The sequence below is a fragment of the Artemia sp. Qi Xiang Cuo genome, chromosome 8, assembly GCF_049724085.1.
Source record: "Artemia sp. Qi Xiang Cuo chromosome 8, ASM4972408v1, whole genome shotgun sequence".
NCBI lineage: Eukaryota > Metazoa > Arthropoda > Branchiopoda > Anostraca > Artemiidae > Artemia > Artemia sp. Qi Xiang Cuo.
The window spans coordinates 66,271,383-66,294,529 of NC_142801.1; the positions used below are offsets into that span (position 1 = coordinate 66,271,383).

The 23,147-nt window shown below is 37.1% G+C and overlaps 1 protein-coding gene across 2 annotated transcripts in view; it reads left to right on the plus strand.

Moving 5' to 3' along the window:
- The window catches only part of Gyf (GIGYF family protein Gyf), a 99,947-nt gene that overhangs the window by 2,313 nt on the left and 74,487 nt on the right, over positions 1–23,147 (plus strand). For both annotated transcript variants that reach the window (XM_089093684.1, XM_089093685.1), the window contains exons 2-4: positions 9,752–9,813; positions 13,255–13,477; positions 17,809–18,042. In XM_089093684.1, coding sequence (XP_088949810.1) covers positions 9,776–9,813; positions 13,255–13,477; positions 17,809–18,042 — 495 coding nt within the window. In that variant the 5' untranslated portion in view covers positions 9,752–9,775. The remainder of the gene's footprint in view (positions 1–9,751; positions 9,814–13,254; positions 13,478–17,808; positions 18,043–23,147) is intronic.

Genomic DNA, 23,147 nt, shown 5'->3' on the forward strand with positions numbered 1-23,147 from the left:
AGCCATATCTAATGTAAATTTGAAGGTCTAGGGGGGGGGGCAGCGTGCCCCCCTGCCACCCCTTCCCTATGCCCATGCCTAAAGCTAAAGTAGAATTTTACTATTCAAGGTACTAAAACTATCTCAATTTGCTGAGAGTTTTTCTGAAACCAAAATGTTTTTTCTGAGCCTAATTGCATAGGCTATTTCTGTTTTACTAATCCTGCTTCTAAACTTGCCCCAGTAATTTTTTTCATATTAATTTTTCCTCTTCCCCCCAGAAAGGAAAATCATGGATTCATACTCTTTGTCAAGTTGTTTGCCACTCACTTTTAATTACATTAGGCTATAGTATAAAATTTTAGAAATATTGTGTCATTGCTTTGCTTTATGCACAATTTTGTAACCCAAATTGATCATTTCACTTGGTGCAAATATATTAAATTTTAAAATTCAGTGGGGTTTTGATGAAAAGTTTTCAGCTCTGCAAATACCCAAAAAAACTGCTTATGACTTTGAAAAATGATGTCTATATTTTTTGCTCAGCCTCATTCATGGAATCTACAAAGGCAAGATTTTTTATGAGTCAGTGGGTTGTAGAAAACTATCTTTATTCTTTTTTTGTGTTCACATGGGACATCTTTCTTTTTACATATGCCCAGCATGATCTATTCTTATCTAGTGCATCTGCAAATGGCTCTTTTTAAGCCCAGCTTTCTATTGATTTTATCTCATACTACTCAGGCTTGTCAATAATACTCTTGTTCCAAAGAAATATGTTTTCTCTCTAAGGCCACTCCTTTCTCACCCAGTTTTTGTTTTTGTTTTTACTTGCTGTCCCAAAGGTACAAGAAACAAGGATTTTCTTTGTAGCTAGTTTATTATCCAAGAAGACAATTCTTCTGGTACACTGTCTTATGTCTATGCAAATAACCCACTGATGCTCATTTTTTTTTTTTTTTTCAAACTAAGGATATAGCATTGTATTCTTTCATTTTTCTCAATTGAGCAATTGGTATAATTCCAAATATGTTGCCATGCAACATCTCATGGTAATGAATTGTAAGTAAGGAACAATACAGCTCAATAGTAACCGCAAGTCTTAAAAAACAGAATTTTAACTTACAGGACTAACTTACAGGATCCTTAGTGCCTTTAGGGAAACATCCCTGTTACGGCACTCTCTAGATGGCTGCCAGTTGGTTCGTCAAGTCTTGTTTCGCTGATACTTGGCTATCTGAAATTCTGCAGGTTTCCATGATGTGTTTGTGAGTGAAGTGTGGTGTATTTTTTGGCCTCCTGTTTGTTAACAGTTTTAAGTCAATAAAGTCAGATGTTTAAGAGTTGTGTGTGTACATGTGTTCTTTCCAGAATTGGTCGAGTCCATTTTTGAATGTGTTTAGGGTGTCTGCTTTCACAACACTTTCTGGGAGACTGTTCCAGTCGTCTACAGCTCTTACACTCCAGAAATTGGCTCTTGATTTATTTGGGGCATGGGGTTTGAACACCTTTACTAAGTGACCTCATGTAGTCTGGGTTTTGGGGAGCTGAAAGTAATTTTCAAAGCTAAGTTTTTCCAATTTGTTTTTCATTTTGTACATCTGGATTTGGTCTCCTCTTTTTCTTCTGTACTTGAGTGTTGGAAGTTGCAGTTAAAAAACAAAAACTTTTGGAAAACAGATATTAATAGATATGTCAAAAGAATCAGTTTATTATGCTGGTTCCAAATATATAATATATAAGATTCATTTAGTTTAGTGTTACCCATCAAAGCCTACAAGCCTGAGAAAATTTCTCATATTTTGAAAAAAAAGGAGGAGACTATCCCTAAAAGTCACAGAATCTTCATGAAAATCTCACCATCAGATTCAGTATGCCAGAGAACTTTGTATTATTTGCCAGAAAAAAGGTGGAGATGTTTATGGTAATTGCCTGGGGTAGATTTTCCCCAGGATTTGATTGTTTGGAGGATCTTTCTGTGGAAGGGGAGCTGGATTTTCTGACATTGTTAAAAAAAATCAAATAAAAGACAAAAGTTCCATCTTTGCAGTGCTGATAGCCACAGTGTCATCTGCAAATAAGGACACAGTTTTATTCTGGATACTTTGTCATATCACTAACACTAAAACAAAAACTATGGATACAATAAAGCAAATCATTAATAAACCACAGGAAGAGAATTGGGTCAATAACAGATCCCTATGGGACACCACAAGTGACTGGGTGCAGTTCATACTTTAAACAATTTATCTCTATATACTGGTACTGGTTACTAAGGAAACTTTGTATAAGAGCAAGAGGTTTACCTCAGATCCCATATACCTCACATTTTCCAAGAGTAGACCATGGTCAGTTGTGTCAAAAGCCTTCATTAGGTTTAGAAATACTGCACCAACCTTAAATCCTTTGTATAAAGCTACATTAATAATACTTGTCAAAAATATTAATGCATCTAATTTTCATATTTGTTTTACAGGTCTCTGGAATTCTATATGATTTTCATATTTATTTTACATACTGATAAAGCTGAATTGATTTGTAAACAAAGAATGGTAAATGTTAGAGCTACTGATAAAGTAATAATTTTGTGCCAGGGGACAGATTGGCTTGTCTCTGGGGAAGATGTGTCACCTTTTTCTGTGCTGTTGATAGACATGCACTCACAATTTGATGTTTAGACATACAAATAGCCAATTTTGTCACACACTAAGCCATTTCACTAACAGTAATGGCATTTTTATACACATCCAGCCTGAAACTGAAACTCAGTGATGAAACTGAACTATTGCTCATAGGTGACACCTTTTCCCAGGGGCATCCCAAGGGTGGTGCAGCAGGGAGTTGCAAGCTGCTCCCCCCTAACTTTTTTGGCATTTGCAGAAAGTTTGCAAAATAAGCTGAAATTTAGCAAAATGCTTTATTTCTGCAGAAAATTTGGCAGAAATCAGGTAGCAATTCGGTAGAATTTTATCAAGATAATCCCACCCCGACCCCCCAACCCCAATAAAAATGAGCCTCAGGACACCCCTGCCTTTACCTTCAAACACTTTGTAAGTTAATCTTAAATGACTAGTGTTGATTAAGATGAAGATTTAAGTTTGATGTTAAAACCCACACTTGTAAAGTAGATTTTATAAAATAGTGATGGCAAACCAATGCATGGCAAAACCAATGGCAAATCAGAGCTCTTGGGAAACTCTTTTGTGCCTCTCTCTCTCTCTCTCTCTCTCCTTCTCTCTCTCTCTCTCTCTCTCTCTCTCTCTCTCTCTATCTGTCTCTCTCTCTCTCTCTCTCTCTCTCTCTCTCTCTCTCTCTCTCTCTCTATCTCTCTCTCTCTCTCTCTCTCTCTCTCTCTCTCTCTCTCTCTCTCTCTCTCTCTCTCTCTCTCTCTCTCTCTCTCTCTCTCTCTCTCTCTCTCTCTCTCTCTCTCCAAAAGCTACCATAAGCACTTCAGAACAAATACAGATGTTAGGGGAAAAACAAAACAAAAATTTAAATTAATTATTAAAATAGGAAACAAAATAGGGGACAAAAGAGTTTTTGTACCTCATGGTCAACATTTGGGGACACAGGTCAAGTTGGGTATTTGGAGCTCTACAAGCATTGAGTCTTGTATTAGGAAGGATTGGGGGATCTTCTTTAAAGGTTGGGAGAAAACATTGATTAGTCAGAACTAAGGCACTTGTGACTTGCAAGCATATTCCAGACAGGGTCTTACATAAGAACAATAAATTATTTTAAGGTTCTGGATTGATATGGAGAACCATTTGAGAAGGGAGAAAGATTTAAGGAGAAAACTACTAGATTTGAATAAGCAGGAAATGTGGGAGTTCCATTTAAGGTTTTTGTCTAACTGCACACCAAGCAGTTTAACTGTATTTAAATTTGGTATGCAAAGGTATGTATTAACAGGGGGTATATTTTTAAAAAAAGAAAATAACATGAAACTGCTTTTGGGTTACATTGGGTATGCTTAAGTTGAGTTTAACATTGTCAAGATCATTCTTTAAATTGTTAATGAGTGAGTCGAGTGTAACATTCAAAGTATTAGATGTTATACAAAGGTTCAGTAATGTCAAATCATCCACAAATTTAAAAGAGTTACCAAAACTTGGTAAAACATTATTAAAAACAATTAAAAATGATAAAGGACCAAATTTAGTCCCTTGAGGTGCTCCACACAGAATCAAGGAAAAACCTGATGAATCCCTGTTAGGGAGGACTAAACATTATTAACAGCCAGACAAAAAACTAGCTACCATATGTAAAACAAAATCTTTTGCACCTAAAGCCCTTGCATTATCTATAACTGTCTGATGATCCAAGTTGTTGAAGGCTTTGCTAATATCAGTAAAAACAGCCTCAACACAGGAACTATGTTGAGCCTCAACATAGGTTTTTATCATGAATATCATTAAAAAGGAAATTGTAAACTAAACTTTCAAAGATTTTAGAGAACATTGAGGTTTTTGATATTGGTGTTAAGTCAGAGGGAACTTTTGGGGTCTTAGTTTTTGGTATAGGATATATAATAGCTTGTTTAAAACACACTGGAAAAATACCATCTACAAAACATTGGTTAAAAATAGCAGTTAGAGCTACACTTAATACTGGGCACATTCCACTATCAATTTGGTAGGAATATCACCTGGGTATACTGACTTATTCTTGTCAAGAGTTTCAAGGTTAAGTTGGGTCTGATGAATTTCAATCACAGGAATGTCACTCACTGCACTGTTAGCTGGCATATGTTGGAGTAGCAGGTGAATTTTACAAATTGAAGCACAATTATCATTTATGACATCTGTACCCACTGGGTCACCATTACTGTTCAGTAAGAAAAACTTTGAAGAGACCTTTTCCATGAGATCTTGGACACTTTCGTGGAATTTCTTAGGGTCGGAATACCATAACTTATTGAGCACGTGAACACCATGCTCCTTTCTTGCTTTATGGATTTCTCTAATAACAATGTTTCAAAGTTTTGAAGGCTCTTGGAAAAATCCTTCCTTGAAGAGTTTATCACGTTCATTTATTAGGCACAATTTTTTTTATTTATCCATGGTTTGTAGTTAGATTTGTGAGTAACATTTTTCACTGGAAAGGTGTCACAATAGGCCTTTTTTTTAGCACTAAGATCTTACATCTAAGATCTTTCATTTTTCTGCAAAGATTATTGTTTTTTCAACTCATCCTTGTTCTAAGATCTTACAGCTCACTGATGTTAGCAAAAAGCATGAAAGATACCATTTTTCTGCCATATAGAACAATGATGAGAGAACTTTGATGATCTACTCATCATTGTTCTCAGACCGCTGATCAGAGCAGAATGATGAAAGACATTTGCATAAGAACGGCAAAAGATGTAAGATCTTAGTTCAAAGATTTCACTTTTAAGCGTTTTCTGACAAAATATGTAAAATCTTGGCACATTGATGAGGGAAAAAACGACCCTAATACAGGGTTCAGACTCGCCTATAAATTCAAATAAATTCCTATATTTTAATGCACTCCTATAAAATGCCTTTATTTTGGCTAAAATCCTATTATTCCTATATCTTTGGCTGAAGAGCACCAAGAACATTGCTCATGATTTGCAATTTCCACTGCTCGTTAAGTAAGCCAAGATGTGCTTTTCTTTGCTTTTGACTCTGCTTGGAGACTGCTGTCTTTTGGTGTAGATCGATAATTAATTACAACTGTTGATCTGTTTGAACTTAACTAATGCTTTGTGTTGGGATTAGTAAGCTGCTTCTGTCTGGGCTATGCTGTTGTGTTGACTTAGTAGCCTATGTTTTGTTTTTTTTCATGTTGGGCCTGTCCGAAATGAGCAAAGATCAGTATACAGGCTAGCAGTCTCTGCTTAGTGAGACTCTGAGTTCTTGCGACTTATGTGTTTCCTGGCTGAACGCTATAAAAGGCTGATACGAATACGGCCCAGTTTCGGATATATCCACATTTTTCTTTTTGTGGCCTTTTAATCGTGGGATGCTATTTGGCAGGTGATGCTTGGTAATTAAGTATGGGGCCTACCAAGTTCAATAGTTCATGGCTTGCTCAGACGGATTGCAGCGGTAGAAAGATTGGCAAATGGTGTAAGACTGGGAATGATCAGTACTAGTTCTTTTGCAAACTCTGCTTGATAAATCTTGGTTGCACAGCTGGGGTTGCTCAGCTAAACCAACATGTGCGGTCTGCAGAAGACAAAGCCGCAGTTACTGCTCAACTACATCCACTACAGCTTCACCTGACCAGATAATCTTGAGTTGATGAAACAACCAAGGATAAACCATTAGTTGGTACAAACATGTTTTGTGAGCGTGATGCCGCTTATAAAGCTGAGTTAATATGGGCACTTCAGATGGTACAGAGTTCCATGTCTGCTAACTCTTCAGACCATATTGTTGCAACCTTCCATGGGATGTTCCCCAGTAAGATCCCCAATGGAATGTCCCTATGTGCAAAGAAACTCATGTATCTGATCACCGATGTGCTGCATCCTTACTGTAAGCAAATCCGTGTGAAGGACATTCATTCATATTTTGTACTAGAATATGACGAGACAACCAACAACGCTGGTATGAAAGAGTTACAGATACGTGTTTGATATTGGTCCTCATACAGAAACGAAATCCAGAGTATAAATTTATGCACAAATTTTATGGGCCACGCAACAAGTGATGACCTGTATAGGAAGATTATGTCAGCCATTGAACTGTTCATGAGTGTTCATGAGTTTCACAAACTCAAGAACAGCAGAACTGTTCATGAGTTTCACCCAACTGTTTCAGAAAGAAGAGCCTCTTATTCATGTTCTGCACTCAGAGATCAAAAGACTAGTTTTGACGCTTTGCGGATGGGTCTTTACTCCAGATTTCGTGACTGAGACTGAAAATTTCTTATCAGAACTGTTCAACCTAGCTGAAAAATTTGCAGAACAGCTCATAGTTTAAGAAAATGTGGAACGAGCTTTCGGTGAGAAAGTAACACTGAAAAACCAGGCCATTTTATACGTCATTGTGCAAAAATAGTTTGTTGTGGGTCTTTGCCATATTTTGAAAAAATGTCCTCTGGAAAAAGATGGTTTTTTAGAGCCTATATGCTGTTTCAGTACAATCATTATGAAGGATTCAAGAAGCATTGCAGACATAGCGGTTGTGGCACGCGAGATTGCAATTGGAGTAAGCTCAGATGTTGCCCAGGCTGAGTGGCTGCTTTTGCGAACGGAAACTGGACTCTGTTAGGACATTACTCAGATCAATCATTTTTGGAGCCATTATTTTGGACTGGTGAATGAGCGTGGGGACAGCAAGGACCCGGAATTTACCAAGCTTATCAAAGCGGTACTTACGTTGTCGCATGACAACGCATATGTTGAGAGTTGGTTTTCGCATTCTGGTAGGATTCTTAGTAAAGACCAGCCCTTGATGTCTGGACGCGTTCTAGATGCGAGACTCATGGTATATGACACGTTGAGGCTTTATGGAGGAAAACCAGAACGGTTTGTTATTACAAAAGAGCTGTTGAATCTTGCACGTTCCGCATGGTCTCGGTATCAAGAATATCTGGATGAAAAGAAAAAAGAAGAGCTGTCCAAGAAGGAGAAAGCAGCTTTCAAAGAGGACAGCAATCGGAAGTTGCAGGAGGTCCACGACAAAAAGAAAGAAATAAGAAGACCTGGAAAGCAAAAGGAAAAAACTAAGAGCATCAGAGCAAGAAAAGAGAACAGTAGCAGATACTCTACTTCAGGAAGCAACCAACAGAATGAAGAAGGCTGCTGAGTCCAAGAGTTCCAAAGACATTGCCCTAGCCGATTTCTTTGCTTGAAGGAGCTGTGAATTTCAGAACAAGTGAAAGTGAGCAGATGGTGGAATCTGCAAGAACGGAGCAGTCTCTTGCAAAAAGAAAAACTGACCTCATATTGAAATTGATGCCCAAGAAGCAGCAAGAGTGATTCCAAATATTTTACCTGTATCAGTCAATCGTTGGCACAGTATGTGTATCTGATTTTTTACCGTCTTTTACTATTTGTACAGTTTGTTTTTGAAATAAGATAAATAAATGCAAAAACTCGGGAAACGACGAATTTATGTGACCAGCCATCCCACGCCATCTACCACAGATCTGATCCCAAGGACTTCCGAATCCTATATTTGGGCCTGGGAAATCCTATAAAAATAGGACAGAGCCTATAATTTGTTACGAATCGACCTGTCCAAACCCTGCTAATATAATTGGAAAAGTTCTGCTGAAAACTTGAAGCCATTTCATTATCATTTGTAAGGCATAGGATATTGCCCCAAGATTTGGAACTAAGTTTTACTTTGAAATGGGTGACCTTCTCATCAATGATGGCTCTATAAGAATAACTGATCAATCGTTTTGGGGGAAAGGATGATAAAGGGGTCCAGAATGCATAGATGGTCACTTGCCTCTAATGGAGGGGCTATTTTAGGGGCACAGTAGTAATCTTCAATGTTGGTGAAAATTAAGTCTAGGGTTTTATCACCATGTGTAGGCAACTTGACCACTTGATCAATGCTAAGAGCAGAGGTAATCCACTTTTGGTCTAGCTCATTATAATCACCACATAATGTAATTGCAGCATAAGGATAGTTGCGGTAAATTCTGTCAGTATAAAGTTGCAGATATGATGTCAGCTCCTTCTTAAATTCACTAAAAGGAGGGTAATAAATAATACAAAATATCATGTAAGATACTTTTTTGGGAGGTTTTTGGGTTTGGTCCAGAGCCATAGAACTTTGGTTTTGGAGTTGTTCACTATTTCAGAAAATGAAAAAATCCGATTAGGGAGGGTAGACCGACAAAAAAAGCCACTCCACCATGCGATAGAGGGATACCATCCTTGTCATATCTGGGCTAAAAAGGGATCATAATTTGGAAGTGAGCAAAAATCTTTCGTGGCAGACAATTTTTCTGTAAGGTAAATAATATCTATATGGTTTTTGTCAAGACCGATTTGTAGTTCATCCATTTTATTTGCTAGTGACCTTATATTTGCAAGAAGGATTCTGGGAAATGAGTAGGAGGCGGAGTGATGTATCATACCAGAGTGTCTTGATTTGCCATTGGATACTTGTTGTAGATTCTTGGGTTCATTTGATGCAAATAACAAGACTGAGGAGATAGACTGATTTGGCAATTGAAATGAGAGGGAGTTGGAATGTAACATGGAGTTTTTCTGAATGTGTTTGATCTGAGGGGGGTGCTGGTATGATGGGAGAGGGATGTGCATTGGCTGATTTAAGACAAGCCGCATGAGATTCAAACTCATAAAAGGGACTGGAAATGGCTGTCTTTTGCAGCCCTGCATCAACTGAGGTGCATTTTTAGGTCCCCGTTTTTTGGACTTTGCAATCCGGTCTTGGCACATAGCTTTCTCCTTCTACAGAAAGTGAGATGCACATTAGTACAAAAATTCATGAAACAAAAAGCCAAGAGCAAACTTTTTACACAGAGATTCTGTGAGGCAGAAGACAACACTCATCATGGCTGCTGCCTTTAAAAAAAAAATCCATGCAAACATTTGTTGAACTGCTTGAACAGACCAATGTGTTGTTAAATTTTAATTGAAGATTTTCACTATACCTTAAATTACCTTAAATCGCACTTGCTAGCGATATGGACGAGTCCAGTGTACGCCAGTTAGTGATGATAGGGCCGCGGGACATCAGAATATATTCTCTTAAAATTCATATGTAAATATGTTTGATGTAAATTATCAGTTCATTCATTTTGTCCTTTTTTTCAGGTCAAGGTCCTCCTTGTTCTCAAAATGACTACTGATACCACTTTGAAATTTGGCCCAGAATGGTATTTCTTTTCTTTTATAGACAGTCACTAGGCTATTAGTTCAATAAAAACCAGTTGAATTTCAGCTCAAAGTATGTGATGGTTACTTATTTGCTTCAATAAGATTGTTTGAAAAAAAGACATTTGTCTACGTTTTTGGAATCACATGTTGTGTATTTTTATGGTTTGTGGAATAACTTAGAATTACATTGTGTGCACCCAGCTAGTTTTTTTCTTATTTAGTGCCAGCCTTGTATATTCCAATGTCTGCAAATTAAAAATGTCACATTTTAATGTCTGAGGTGGAAAAATGATTTTATTTATTAAACCTAAAAACTTCTGATTTTTAAATGAAAATTAAATTGCAGTATCAAAATATAGAATAATGATCAACTAACTTGCATTAGAAGAAAAGTTAAAACAAATATGGGTGCAGCTTGCCCTCAAACTTCTTGAAGATCAGAGCTTGTTTATGCCATGCTGAAAACTAAATATGTTGGTTCAAGTATCACAAGTTGATCTTTTTTTGCGGCTTGCTCTCAAACTTCTTGAAGGTCAGAGCTTGTTTGTGCTATAGTGAAAACTAAATGTGTTGTTTCAAGTATCACAAGTTGGTCTTTTTGAAAGTTCTGTTGAGCTATTGGAATAAACTATAAAGTGCTTTGTTTGATACCTGTGTCTTTACAATTCACTCCTAAGAAAATGGACTTGCTGGAATTAAACTTGATAAATGTACCCTACTATGAGAGGAGATAATCAAATGATGAGGGGTAGTAATTTAATGTACTTTTTGGAAAGCAAATACACTCTATTTGACCTTCTCTAGCAGGGAGAATTCTTTTCGAAATGTATACTGCTGCATAGACTATGATCAAAAATAAATAAGTAAAAAAAGAAAAAGAAGTACAGCTTATAAACTATGTGAATGCAGCTTACAGACTACAGCTTACAAAATGTAAACTATGTGATTGTGTATTTCTTTGGCTGTATTTCTGAAGAATTAATTAATTTATATTCATTATTTTGTTGTATCAATTTCTTTGTATTTTGGTCTGATTTTTTGGTGGGAGAAGTGGGTCTGCTCTTTATTTTTCAAAATCCATGCAAATAACTGTAGGATAAATGAAACAAAAAGTAATAATTAGGTAAACGAGACAGAAAGCAGCAATCAATTTAAGAAGTAGGAAAAAATACAATAAAAATAAAACAAATGTTGAAATTGAGGGAAAACCCAAAAGATTAAACGAAGGAAAAGGGTTGTCAGTTTTTTCAGTTATGGAGGGGACAAAATTTTTCATATCAAGGTGGGACAACAGGATTAAAATAGGTATAGCCCAAGGAACTCTACAAGGCAGAAAGGTCATGAGAGGGAGTGCCTTTTGGGGAGAATTATTTTTGGTGCGAGGTTTGTGTGGGGAATTCTGTTTTTACAAAACAGGAAATGCAAACTTTTAAATGCTTTTTGGTAAATTTCGTCCCTGGGTCTAAACTGGGCTGGGTGACAATCAGTGTCCTTTGAGGTTTATAACTTCGTTTTTTTATGGATAGAAAGATCCTGTCTAGTTAATTTTTGTATGGATATTTTCATATCCTTTTCCTAGTTTCTTTTATGGCAGCCTGTAAAATAACACAGAAGATTTTTATTGTGTTGTTTTCTACCAATTTCAAGCTCAGCAGTGAAATGTAGTATATACATAATTAAAACGAGTTAAAATATATTTAGCCAAGCCTATGTAGTGGCAAGCTTGAGAAATTAGGAGTAGAAAGAAACGCAAAATTTGTTTAATGTGACACGTTTCTTCAAATAAAGAATGTTGATGCAATTATAAATAATTAATATATTTGTATATTAACAAAAGGAATCGTTTTTAGTTCCCCTCATAAATGAGGAAAATTAACGCAACGGTATATAAAGAGAAAAAGAAAACATGAACGCTAAACTCGTATTCACACGCTTTTGATGAGGATCCAATGAACCTCAATAAATAATTATTTTGTTTTGTAATAAAACATTTGGTTATCAGTAGGCTATACATGAAGGCCCTGAGTCGTATATGGCTCGGAATTTTTTCCACTAGTCACCATTTAATAGGAACTAAATGAGAGTAGACCTCTGCCCCTCCCCCCAAGCCATAACTTTCATGATTGCTCCTTTAATATTTATGCTGCACCTACTTTGTTTTGTCTTGTTCAATTAGACTTAAGCATTAAATGTGCTAACAAAAACGGAAATATTAGTCCCATTTACTGTTTGTAAGAAGATAAAAAGGCTAAGTTGGTTTTTATCCCTATTTATGAATGAAGGTAATAATTAATGACCAGTAATGATCATTATTTTCAAGTCTCTTGTTTCAACAAGAAAATGTAATAAGATAAAAAGGGTGTATTTTGATGCCAAAAAATATTTCTATACAATTTGTATTATCATGATTTTTATGGTATATTTCTATTTCTGGTGAATAAACAGCACATTTCCAAGGCTTGAACTGTTAATATTTTTTCGGCCTGTGTCTAACTTATCATCCCACTGTTGCATGGCAATTTTATGTTAGTATATGAGACATAACTTTTTTTCATCAAGATATAGATGTTGTAGTTTAGCTGTAGCACAAAAATTATTATATATATATATATATATATATATATATATATATATATATATATATATATATATATATATATATATATATATATAATATACTTTGAAGAAATATATTTAGTATATTTTCATATCTGGAAGAATTTCTGTACAATATGTCTCAGTATATTTCTTGTGTATTTTTCTTCCTGGTAAATAAATTGCATTCTTCTGATGCTTGAACTGCTTATGATCCTGTGACCTATCTAAGTTATCATCCCACTATTGCATGGCAATCTAGCTCAATATTTAAGGCATGATTTTTATCAATTTTTTCTACATAAGGATGCTGTATTTTATCTGTAGCATAAAAGGACATAATTGATTGTTCTCAAGTTAGGAGGTTGAAATGCACATGAGCTTTCCATTGGTTTTATTATTTTAAAACTTTGAAATGTCCTGTTGTTAATGAATCATTTGGTTAAATAGTTATTGCTTGTTTGCTATCTTCAAATAACGTTCAGAAGAAACATATAATAAAAAGGACTGTTGTTTTGACTAGCGACTAGCAGTTAGGCTACTGCCTTTACAGTCAATCTCGCTACTAACGTTCAAACAATAGAGAATTAAAATAATTCTTAGTACAATTGTACAAGACCCGCCCCCTCTACGCACACACACACACACACATGAGAGGGCAGAGCCTTCTGCATTGATTTTGATTGGAGACATTGTTGGCCATAGGTCTGACCCTTAAGAAGGGGCGGGAAGCTCAAAGAGCAAAAAAATGTAACTAGGCCAAAAATCTTTCCATTCCATTGGTTTAGTAGAGAGAGGACTGCGCTTTTTAATTATAATTTTTTTATTGAGATTTATGTTTGAAGGGTTCGTGCACTTTCTTCTGGCGAAAATAACTCTCCACCACCGAGTCCAGATCTTCTACAGCCTCAATACAAATTACCAGACTATCAATACACCAGAGAGGAAATGTTGGCTCTATTCCACAAAGGCCTTGATCTTCCACCCGGTCTGAATGAGTTTGAACATATATTCGTTGAGAAGGCTCAAACTCCAATGGCTTTCAGCACTCTTACTGAGGATGAAACTGTAAGTTGGTTTCATTTGTTTATCATTCATTCTGATTTTAAGTACTCAGAGGCTCATTTGCAATCACGATTTACCAAGACCAAAATTCAGCTTAATTTTTAAATCGGTTGAATCCTATCCATCAGAAACCAAACTGATCTCTTTTCGAGTAATGTTGGTGTTTTTGTATATGGTTTTAAAGTGCTAATGCAGCATAACAAAAGTATAGGGTATGATTTACGCGTATTTATCCATTCAATACTATCTAATTTGATTTTCTCATTGATTATGTACTGTAGAGTGGGGTGACTTGGCGCCACTTTTTGCATTTTTCAATCCTGACCCCCTCCGTAATCGCTATTTTGCCTCCCTGATTTAATATTTTCAGTGATTCATTTGAATCACTACGTGAAGTCATAAACTTGGCTACAAAAATGTGAAATATCTTTTAAATTCAACTGAAATTGATAGAAAACATATGTGGCGTCAAGTCACTCCAGGGGGGGGGGTCAATTAAAACCAGCTCGTATATTTTAATCCTAATCCTACGCTATGTTTCCCTATATCAACTCATGGATGTCACATGAAACCACATCTAAAATGGAGCGTTTTGATATATTGTAGACCATTTTATTGCAGAATTTGGTCCGAGTTAGAGCCAAATATTTAAAGTAAAACACGAAATTTCCTGAAATGTTCTAAAAATTCACTTAAAAAAATCAAAATAATGGTTATATAGCAACTGTACTTACATAAAACTGAAGAAGTTTTTTTTACTTTTTTTTAGGGGGGGGGGGGTCCCATTGTCACAAAAGTAGTCATTGGTTGCTATTTTTAAGCAGTCCATTTTTGTTTTTCCCCAGAAACGGGAAAATATCATAAATCCTTGTAGGTAGCACTAGTATGTTTGTTTGATTAAATTAATGTTATATGTAAACTTTTTACAGACGCAGTAGAAGATATTTCTTGATCTTATACTTGTCTTCTGCAAGACGCCCTTTCTGTATCTAGGGAGCAGCATAAGTACCTCAGGCATTTATTAAACTTGGGGGTTCAGTGACTTTTTTAATCTCTGACTTGTGGTACCATCCACACTCCTTTACTTTTGGCCACTTCGAATGTATGGGGTCGCTCATGTCATTCAACACACTGTCAGGCAGTTATAAGCACACAGTTTATTGTGATTTCAAGTCACCCTTTACAACGTGAAAGTTAAGTAGGATTTACTGCAAGTAAATTACCAGTTTGTCAGCTTCAGTTAAATAATCCCAGAATATGACCTTTAATTGAGCCATTGTGGGACTCTAGAAGGCACAGCACGGTATACTTTTTTTCCTTGTTTTCTTTTATTTATCTTTACTCCACTGTTATTTATTGCTGTAATGTTTGGTTTTTACAAAAATTAGTCAATTAATTTGCAATAAAGGTCTATCAAGAATCTTGGTTGAGATGAAATTAAAGCTCATTGGATTTGAAATTATTATTTCTGAGCAATCTGAATATTTTTACCTGATTAGTATCTTCGTAATTACGATAAAAATCGTAATACTAGTAAGTTCTAAATTCAAATATACATTAAAAGCTGGTCACCACTATCAGCTGATACTAATCTTCAGAATTTGCTTGATAATACAGTTTTGAAAATATGATTGTGAATGGGCCTTAAAGAAGATATACCAATTTAGAAAAAGCGTGAACAAAATATATTTGGTTTGTGTATTTTTAATTTTTCTTTAATACTTCATATTTTCTATGCTGTTGTAGACGGGTTTCAAATAAATAAATTAAAAAAAAAAAATATTATATTATGTACTGTCAGAAACAGGGTCTTCGTGGCTGTTGAGATTTCAGGCTCCATGAATGTGAATCTCTCATTTTCAGGCAGAACTTATTTCTAATCAATGGCGTTTTTCTGATGCCCCTGATTTTTAAATTCTATGTTGGAAATTTGTATTGTCAAATGCCTAAAAAATGTGACGTTTTTCTGTCAAAAACAAAATCTGAATAAAGACTAGAGGCCAATGACTAGCATCGTCTCACTCTTTTTCTAATGTGCCTTTGGTAATATATCTTGTTGGCTAAATATAGTACTACTAATAATATAATTTAATGAGTTCCAATTATGTTTTAAAGGAGTTGGAAGATATTTACATACCAACAGAACTATAGCATGTAACATCCATTAAAGTGGTACAATTTTTGCCTCCAAGACTTAGTCAATTAAAGGTTTGTTTTATTTGACAATGGTTGATATACCGTTTTGTGCGAATATGGTACTACAAAACAAAACCTAACCCTACATTTGATTCTTAGCTGTTGCTCGTTCTTTGGGTATTTAAATCCCTAAGTAGTATTTTTTTGCGCCTAGTGATGAATGAAATAGTTGATTCACAACGGAATTTCCCAAGAAGAAGGGAATTATAATTAAAAGCTTAAAGTTGCTTTTTGTGTTTTAAGTTTTTGAAATTCGGTCAATATATTTGTATATTTCAAGGTTCCTTTTCAGCTCTTGAGTAGACCTAGTCTTTTTCTGAATCTTGTTTATACCATTATGTAATTACGGTCACGTTATTTATCAATGTTGCCGTAAAACAATTGTACCCATAGTTCGAAATGACAATTTTTGCAGGCAGAAAGCGGCAGTGCCGATATAGCGATGATCAGTCCTGTTTCGAGACATAACATTATTGTTGTCAAGTTTCTGTTTTTATCCATGAAAGATTTAGTTCATGTAAAAGCAGTTGTTATGATTTTCTTCATATAGCATGTCTTGCGCATTTAATTATTATTCTTAGGAAATATTCGACAGTGAGGCCAAGAAATTGTAGCAAAACTTGAGCACTTCTGGATTTGTCTAACTTCAATTTAAAACTATTGTCTACTTGCTTGCTTGAACGGATCTTTCCACTCGAAAGCAGAGACTTGGCTCAAAGGAACAAAGGTGGCGAAAGAAATTTATGTAGTCCTCTCTAACATATACTATAAAATATCGCTCCAACTCACACAGAAGTCTCTAGCTCAAGGACAAGCGAAAACAATCCTTTTTGACTCCAGGCAAGAATTATACATAGTTTCAGAAACGTGATATCATATTGATCAACCAGAACAAAAGTTTGTACTTTCAATAAAACCTGCTAAGATTTGACCCCTACCACTTTCTCACAATAGGCTGAGATCTACAAGATATAAAAAAAAAAAAAAAAAAAAAAACAGAACAGAACAGAACAAAGCAAAGCAAAACAAAAGTCGTGCAACGCAACTAAAATGAATAATCAAGCCAAACTTGAAGGAATTCTCACAAATAAGAGTCGGATCCCCACCTGTTCAAACTCCCCAATGGCAAGATCGTTATTTGGATGATAAGAAAAAACGTGCCTTTCTGCTGGAACGTCAACAGAATAAATGGGCTTGGTAGCTCCGAAAATGCCATACGGAAACCTTTGTATGCTTCTGGCTAAAATAAGGTGCCATATACTCCCATTTCTTCTCATAAGCTGGTGGTTGGGGTCAGTGTTGAGGAAGTTCACTCCTATCGCACCGATCGAAATCTTCTTACGGTTCAAATTCAAACAAGAAGCTACATACCTACCTCTTATAGAAATGGCAGTTGAGGAGGGGGTCTGGGATTATTTAGACCATGGCCCACTTTGTTTTTCCGATAATATAGATTGAAAGTACTTTCACGATTCCTGTCCAAACAAGGAGTCATTTGCTTACTTTGCGCTTTCAAACATAGATTGAAAGTACTATGTGTTTTTAAATACACAAGAGGCTAATGACCTACCAATAGGATGCAACAGGGCCATCTTTCTGCCAAAGAGCCGACAGTTGAGGAGAGGGGACTCAGAAGGCTAATGGGCCAATTTTTTTGCCTCTTGTTATACAGGTTTAATTTCCCTACTAGGCTTTAGTTTAAATATGGTGTGGCATATTTACCTTTTCCACCAATATGTATATCTGAAGAGTGGACCAATTGCTTAATTATGGATGACTTGGTGGGTCATTTCTTGTTGACTGTGCTGGGGAGATTTTTTTAGATTTTTTGACCATTTTGGTTGGAAAATGGTCTTCTCAAAATTTTGATCTAATGCCATTTTGGACCGTCGAAGCGCCTGGCAAAATGGGTACGGAAATTTGTTCGATGACCTGAGGTCAGTTTTGCCTTTGGAAAAGGTGCTAGAATGTCCAGTTTATGGTGAAATCAGCCCTGTTATAAGTTCATATAACTGTCCTTTCTATAAGAAGTTGCCGAGAAAAATGAAAATGGGAGACACATTACTCTTTGCTAAGTCACACAACTGCGTCGCTTCTGATTCGTTTTTTTTTATTATTATTGATTGAATTTTTTTCAGAATGGCTGGCAGCGAGGGATAAACAGCGATGCTGCCCTAAAGTCGGCAGGGCGTCTCATACAATCATCTGGAACTGGCAGCGTTCGTGGTGGACGTGGAGGCATTTCCATTGAGCGGGGTAGAGGCAGAGCAAGAAGCGCTGGGGGTTATGGTCGGATGGATGAAGATGAAACTCAGCGTCAGCCTGGCCTGATGCGTGGAAACGGCAGAGTTTTTGACCGAGACCGTACACAGGTAAATTAGAACATTCTCCAAATTTGTCATTTCTGTAAAATTGAAAACAGTCAGATATTTCTAAAAACAAACTTTTTTGCGTGGAAAAATACCACTTGAAACAGGCAAACACTTTTTTACTAATCCGCAAAGGTGTAAGATTTACAATTCTATTCATGTTTTTTCTTTATTTATTTTACCCGACAGTTTCTCTGGGTGACAATAGATGGCGTTCGGTTTTTTTCTTTTAGACAAGCTTGAATTTCCTCTCGTATCGATATCTTGTTCTCTTTGAGTGTAATTTTACTTCCACGAAACCAAAGTCAGATCAAAATAACAGGATTTGACGCACGAAATTCATCATTCATACAATGAAATAATTTTTTTCCCTAGGCCTGTGATTCCCAAAGTGGGGCACAAGCAATATTTTTGAGGGTCAATAGTAGGGCGTGTAACCTTTGGCTGACTATACTTCAGAGCCTTAATTTCGAAAAAAAACATTTTCATGTGAATGACGTCACATTCAAATTTGTTTAAAGAGCAAAAAAGATGTATGATAGTATTGTAGGGACGTTGTACATTGTGTAAAAGGTGTTGTATTCAGACAATATTTTTCATATTTTACATGCCTTGAGGACGACCCAAAAAAGCGCCAAATTAATGGCCTTTTAAACTTCCTTCAGGTGAATCAAGCAAAATCTTGAATAACCAAATTTGAATATCGCGAGGGAAGGGGGGACGTCAGGATTTTGTAAATGCCTAGGTGGGGCATGGCCCAAAATCAGTTAGGAACCACTGCCCTAGCCCCTCGAGCAAATAAATCTTACTTTTGAAGTAGATAAAGTTATTTTGTAATCTTGAAAAACTCGGTGAATTAGGCTTTTTTCCGTTTACTACATGATTGGTAAACGTAATAGTTCTTGGAAATCTCTATGAGATTCCAGGACATCCAGCCTCATGTGGTAGGGGTGAATTTTAACTTTTCTACTTTTGAGGGAAATAATCGCAACAAGAATTAAACAACAATTCCTCGTATCCCTGTATATTAATATGGTAGTGCTTTTTTTCCATTTCAATTATTTCCTAGAAAAATATTTTAATCCGATACCTTCAGAAACTATTACGCTAAACGTTCAAAACCAATGCAAAAAAAGGCCATGTCTGAGAGTGAAATAAAAATCGTCTTATTTTGGGTCGCCTTGTTGGGAGGGGAGGGGGGCTGAAGAATGAGGTAGGAAACTAGACCAATTCAACATTAACCCTTAACTGGCAGGGTGAAAAAAAGTTACACTATCTGCAGGGTGGTGTTTGCGGGACCCCAGTTTTTAAAAATCCTAGAAAAATACTGTTGTAACTTTATTACAGTTTCGGTTACAACATACTCAATATACCATTTAAAAACATTAAAACACAAAAAATTTTCCACTATTTGTATTTGGGGCATAGGAACTTTGCATGTTCCATACATACTCTTTTTTGCGACAAACTGCAGGTATACTTGGATTTTTTGTCCTTGCTTAGAGGGCAAATGATGTAACGACCTTTTCAGTAATTGGAAGCTGAGAAGACGCCTGGGGGACTTGCCTGGTTGTCCATCAAATTACGCAGTGCTCGTGGCATCCATTGGAGAATTACTCTGATCCTAAGTTGCGATTCCACGAGGGATCGCCTAAATCTATCAGGATTTTTCTTTGGGGGACATTTTTTCTTTGATTGTTGATTAGCTCAGAATGACATTGGAATTGGTTCCAGCTCTGTTCATGATCATATACCACGCCTCCTTGGACCATATTCTTGTGCGGCGGAAAGTCATTTAAGTGAACTATTTTTGGTCTAGAGTCCACTTAATTTTTGTTGCATTGTACGTCATGATGATCTCTGGTTTTTCATTCTCATTTTCAGTTGCTGCTGAAAAGTGGATTGCCGAAGCAACAATGACTGCATTTATTTCTTTGAAACATGTGAAACCAGGCTCAGATCGTCTCTAAATCTGAAGATGGACGAGTTGAGTTCCCTTGTATGACTAGCAAGGAAATGGGTGGATTTCTCTTCCATTCTTTTTCATCGTGTCTACGTTGGTCATTTCCAAGTCTCTGAGTATTTCAATGAGCTCTATGGACGGGAATAAGTTGCCAGCTGATATTTTGGGTTTCGAGCGCTTCAAATGATCGACAAGGGTCATATTTGCCTTAAAAATGAAGCATTGTAGATTTCAACCACAGGTGTTTTCTTTCCAGTGTAGACAAATACATCAAATAGATAAAATGTCTTCTAGACCGCTAGACATTGAATCTTTAATCCATATTTGTGCGGTTTAGATTAATAGTACAGTCAATATAAGGTTTGACCGCAAACAAATTGCAACAGAAATGATTTTTACACCAGCTTGTAGAGAAAAAAAAACTGTACAACATATCAAAAGTTGAGAAACCTAGCGGGGTGCAAAATTAGTGTTTTTTAGCGTTTTGTGTTTTATTTTTCGTTTTTAACCCTAAATTTTCGATTATCTCAAGGCTTAGAGTTTACTTCATGGGAAACATATTTCTGATGTAGTTTTATGTGCTGAACTCGAATATTACATCAGATTTAAGATACGGTGAACCAAAAGTGTTTCACATTCATCACCATTCACGAAGTTCGCGATTCTATTATAACATAGTCGTTTGACCACATTTCTTGAGTAGTTTTATGCGATGAACTCGAATATCACATCAGATCAAGGATATGTTCAACCCACAGTGTTTCACATTCATCACCAAAAGGTTTCTTCAAAATAATCAACCATCTCTTAATGTATTAACTGACTAAAATCACAGATAACAAAAATCACATTGGTAAAAGGCAGGCAACTTTTCAAATGACTTGCGACATTAATCACTGGCAGTGTAGTTTGAAACTTCGTCGTCGAGATCGTCGATGAGATCTTCTGATTTGGGAGAATTATCACATTCTGCTCCCTGACAAGTTTTGCACGCGAGAGTGCAAGACATGCCGTTTCTGACACAAGTAAACCGAGCAGAGGTGCAGTTTGAACGGCAGGAACACTTAACAATCTTAAGAAGTTGGGGAGGTGCTGGGGGTAGGTCCGTCATCACAGGGTATAATGTACCACTTCGGTCCTTCCAGCCCCACTCTTGAGGGTCCAATTCTAGATTACGGTCGTCATTCTAGGCGTGTACCTGAAAGTAAACTCTATAGCTGTGAAATGCTGCAGAGTTGGATGTGGGAGGTAGCTGCTCTGGGTGAACAAAAGCCGTTGCTGTGACGAGCTTTCTTTCGAAGAGCTGCTTTCGAAGCTCGTTCAGATTTCCCCCCTTCTTTCCACCATATATTATAAAAAGTGCGTCTTCTCCGGCTTCCTTGACTTCGATTTTTGTTGCTGCCTTCTTCATAAAGACCTTGGCAGATGCTCGAAAACTTTCGTCTTCTATCACTTTTTTCAGGGTAAGACCTTTTCCGATGTTCTGGACACGTGATGTAGAATCACACCCAAGGAATGCATGGGCAAAGAGGATCAGACCACATACCTCTTTGCCTAATCTTTTTTTCATTTCATGAACATCCCAGCACCTTCACTCTTTATTTTTCTTTGGCTCTGGGGCGAAGTACACCTTGTTAGTGGAGACATCATAGGGGTAGCAGAGAAGGACCAGAAGATCCGTATCTTCTCCAATAACGGCAGTTACCTTCTGTTTAGCTGATTCGATAGCAGCTTTTACAATAGGCACGTCTGCATCACTGGGGGCTTGGACTACAAAATAGCCTTTTTGCCGGAGATGAACTGCAAGCGCACTAATGAATCTTGACTTGTTTTTCTTGTTCCCGAGAAATTCTTCTTTCTTAACTTTCAGATGCATGTCATTCGTGAAGAAAACCTCGCGACCAATCGTTCGATTACGATACGAATGGGCCATATCTTTGATGGAAGGTCCACTATCATACCCATCGAAAACTACAGTTGCGCCAGGGTACTTCCGCGAAATATACAGAGAGTAGCTCTGTATGATACCCGCATACGTGTCATTTCTTATCTATGGGACTCGGTGCAATAGAGATCCGCCGTCAAGTACGTAGTGTGTCCCGTCGTTCAGCACACACGGAATTTCTTCGAGTTTGCATGCAAGTGCAATGGCCTTGGCGAATTCGGCCTTGTTCGGCACTCTCGGCATAAATGAGCTGTCAAACAGAGCAATGGGATACGAACAAAGTTCATACCGGAAGCACTCTTATTCAGGAAGTCTTGTCCTTTTGGCTAACGCAATGAAGCGTTGGAATAGCAAAGATGGATCCAGTCGCTTGCAATCTCCTCCAGCTGTTTGCTTTGTTGTTATATGGACTGCCTGTTCCTTTCTTCGGAAGACAAAATCCGTCGCCACTTTTCCAGTCATAGCATCAAGGATTTTTAGCCCGACAGCCTTCGCACAATCAACGTTTGCAGATTCATATGCGGTCAAACCGGTAGCAATGCTTCTAAGCTGGGTATCCCCTCCGAATGGTGAGCCATTTTCAAAGTACGTGACCATTGCCTGCGTATCCTTGAAGTCTCGTTCTTGTCTGGGGCCTGCGTTCTCCTTGTGCTGCTCGCTTGTCCCATAGAGAATTTGCGTCAGATCTTCCATTAGGAGGTTAACAGCAGAGCATGTTGGGCGTGCTAAAACCCACAGCGACCTCTGGGTTTCGGTCATGCCCGTACCCCTAGTCAGTCCGCCTGCTGTTTTCAACGAGCGCATAAGCTCTTGTTCAATAACTATATCCGTCGACAAGCCAGCCCAATAGCGATCAGATCGTCTGACGACGTGCATTCCTTGTTGGAATGAACTATGAACAGTAGGATGGGTTTCTTCAAGCTTCACCATCTTCTGAAGGTATATTCGGCACGATTTGGCATAGTTGTTGTGACCACAGGCCGCAAGAAAAGGTAGCATTTCAGACACAGACTTTAGGTTTAAGTCCCAAAGTCCCATCCGCTCAGCTTTGATGAAAGAACGAAGTATCCCAACCATATTCATAAGCTGAAACCACAGCTTTGAAGTTCTGTGCTGAGACAGATCAAGTATCTTCTGGTCAACGAAACCTTTGATCCGCTTGAGTGCAGGATTTTCTTCAACCTCCGTCATTGCTGCCTC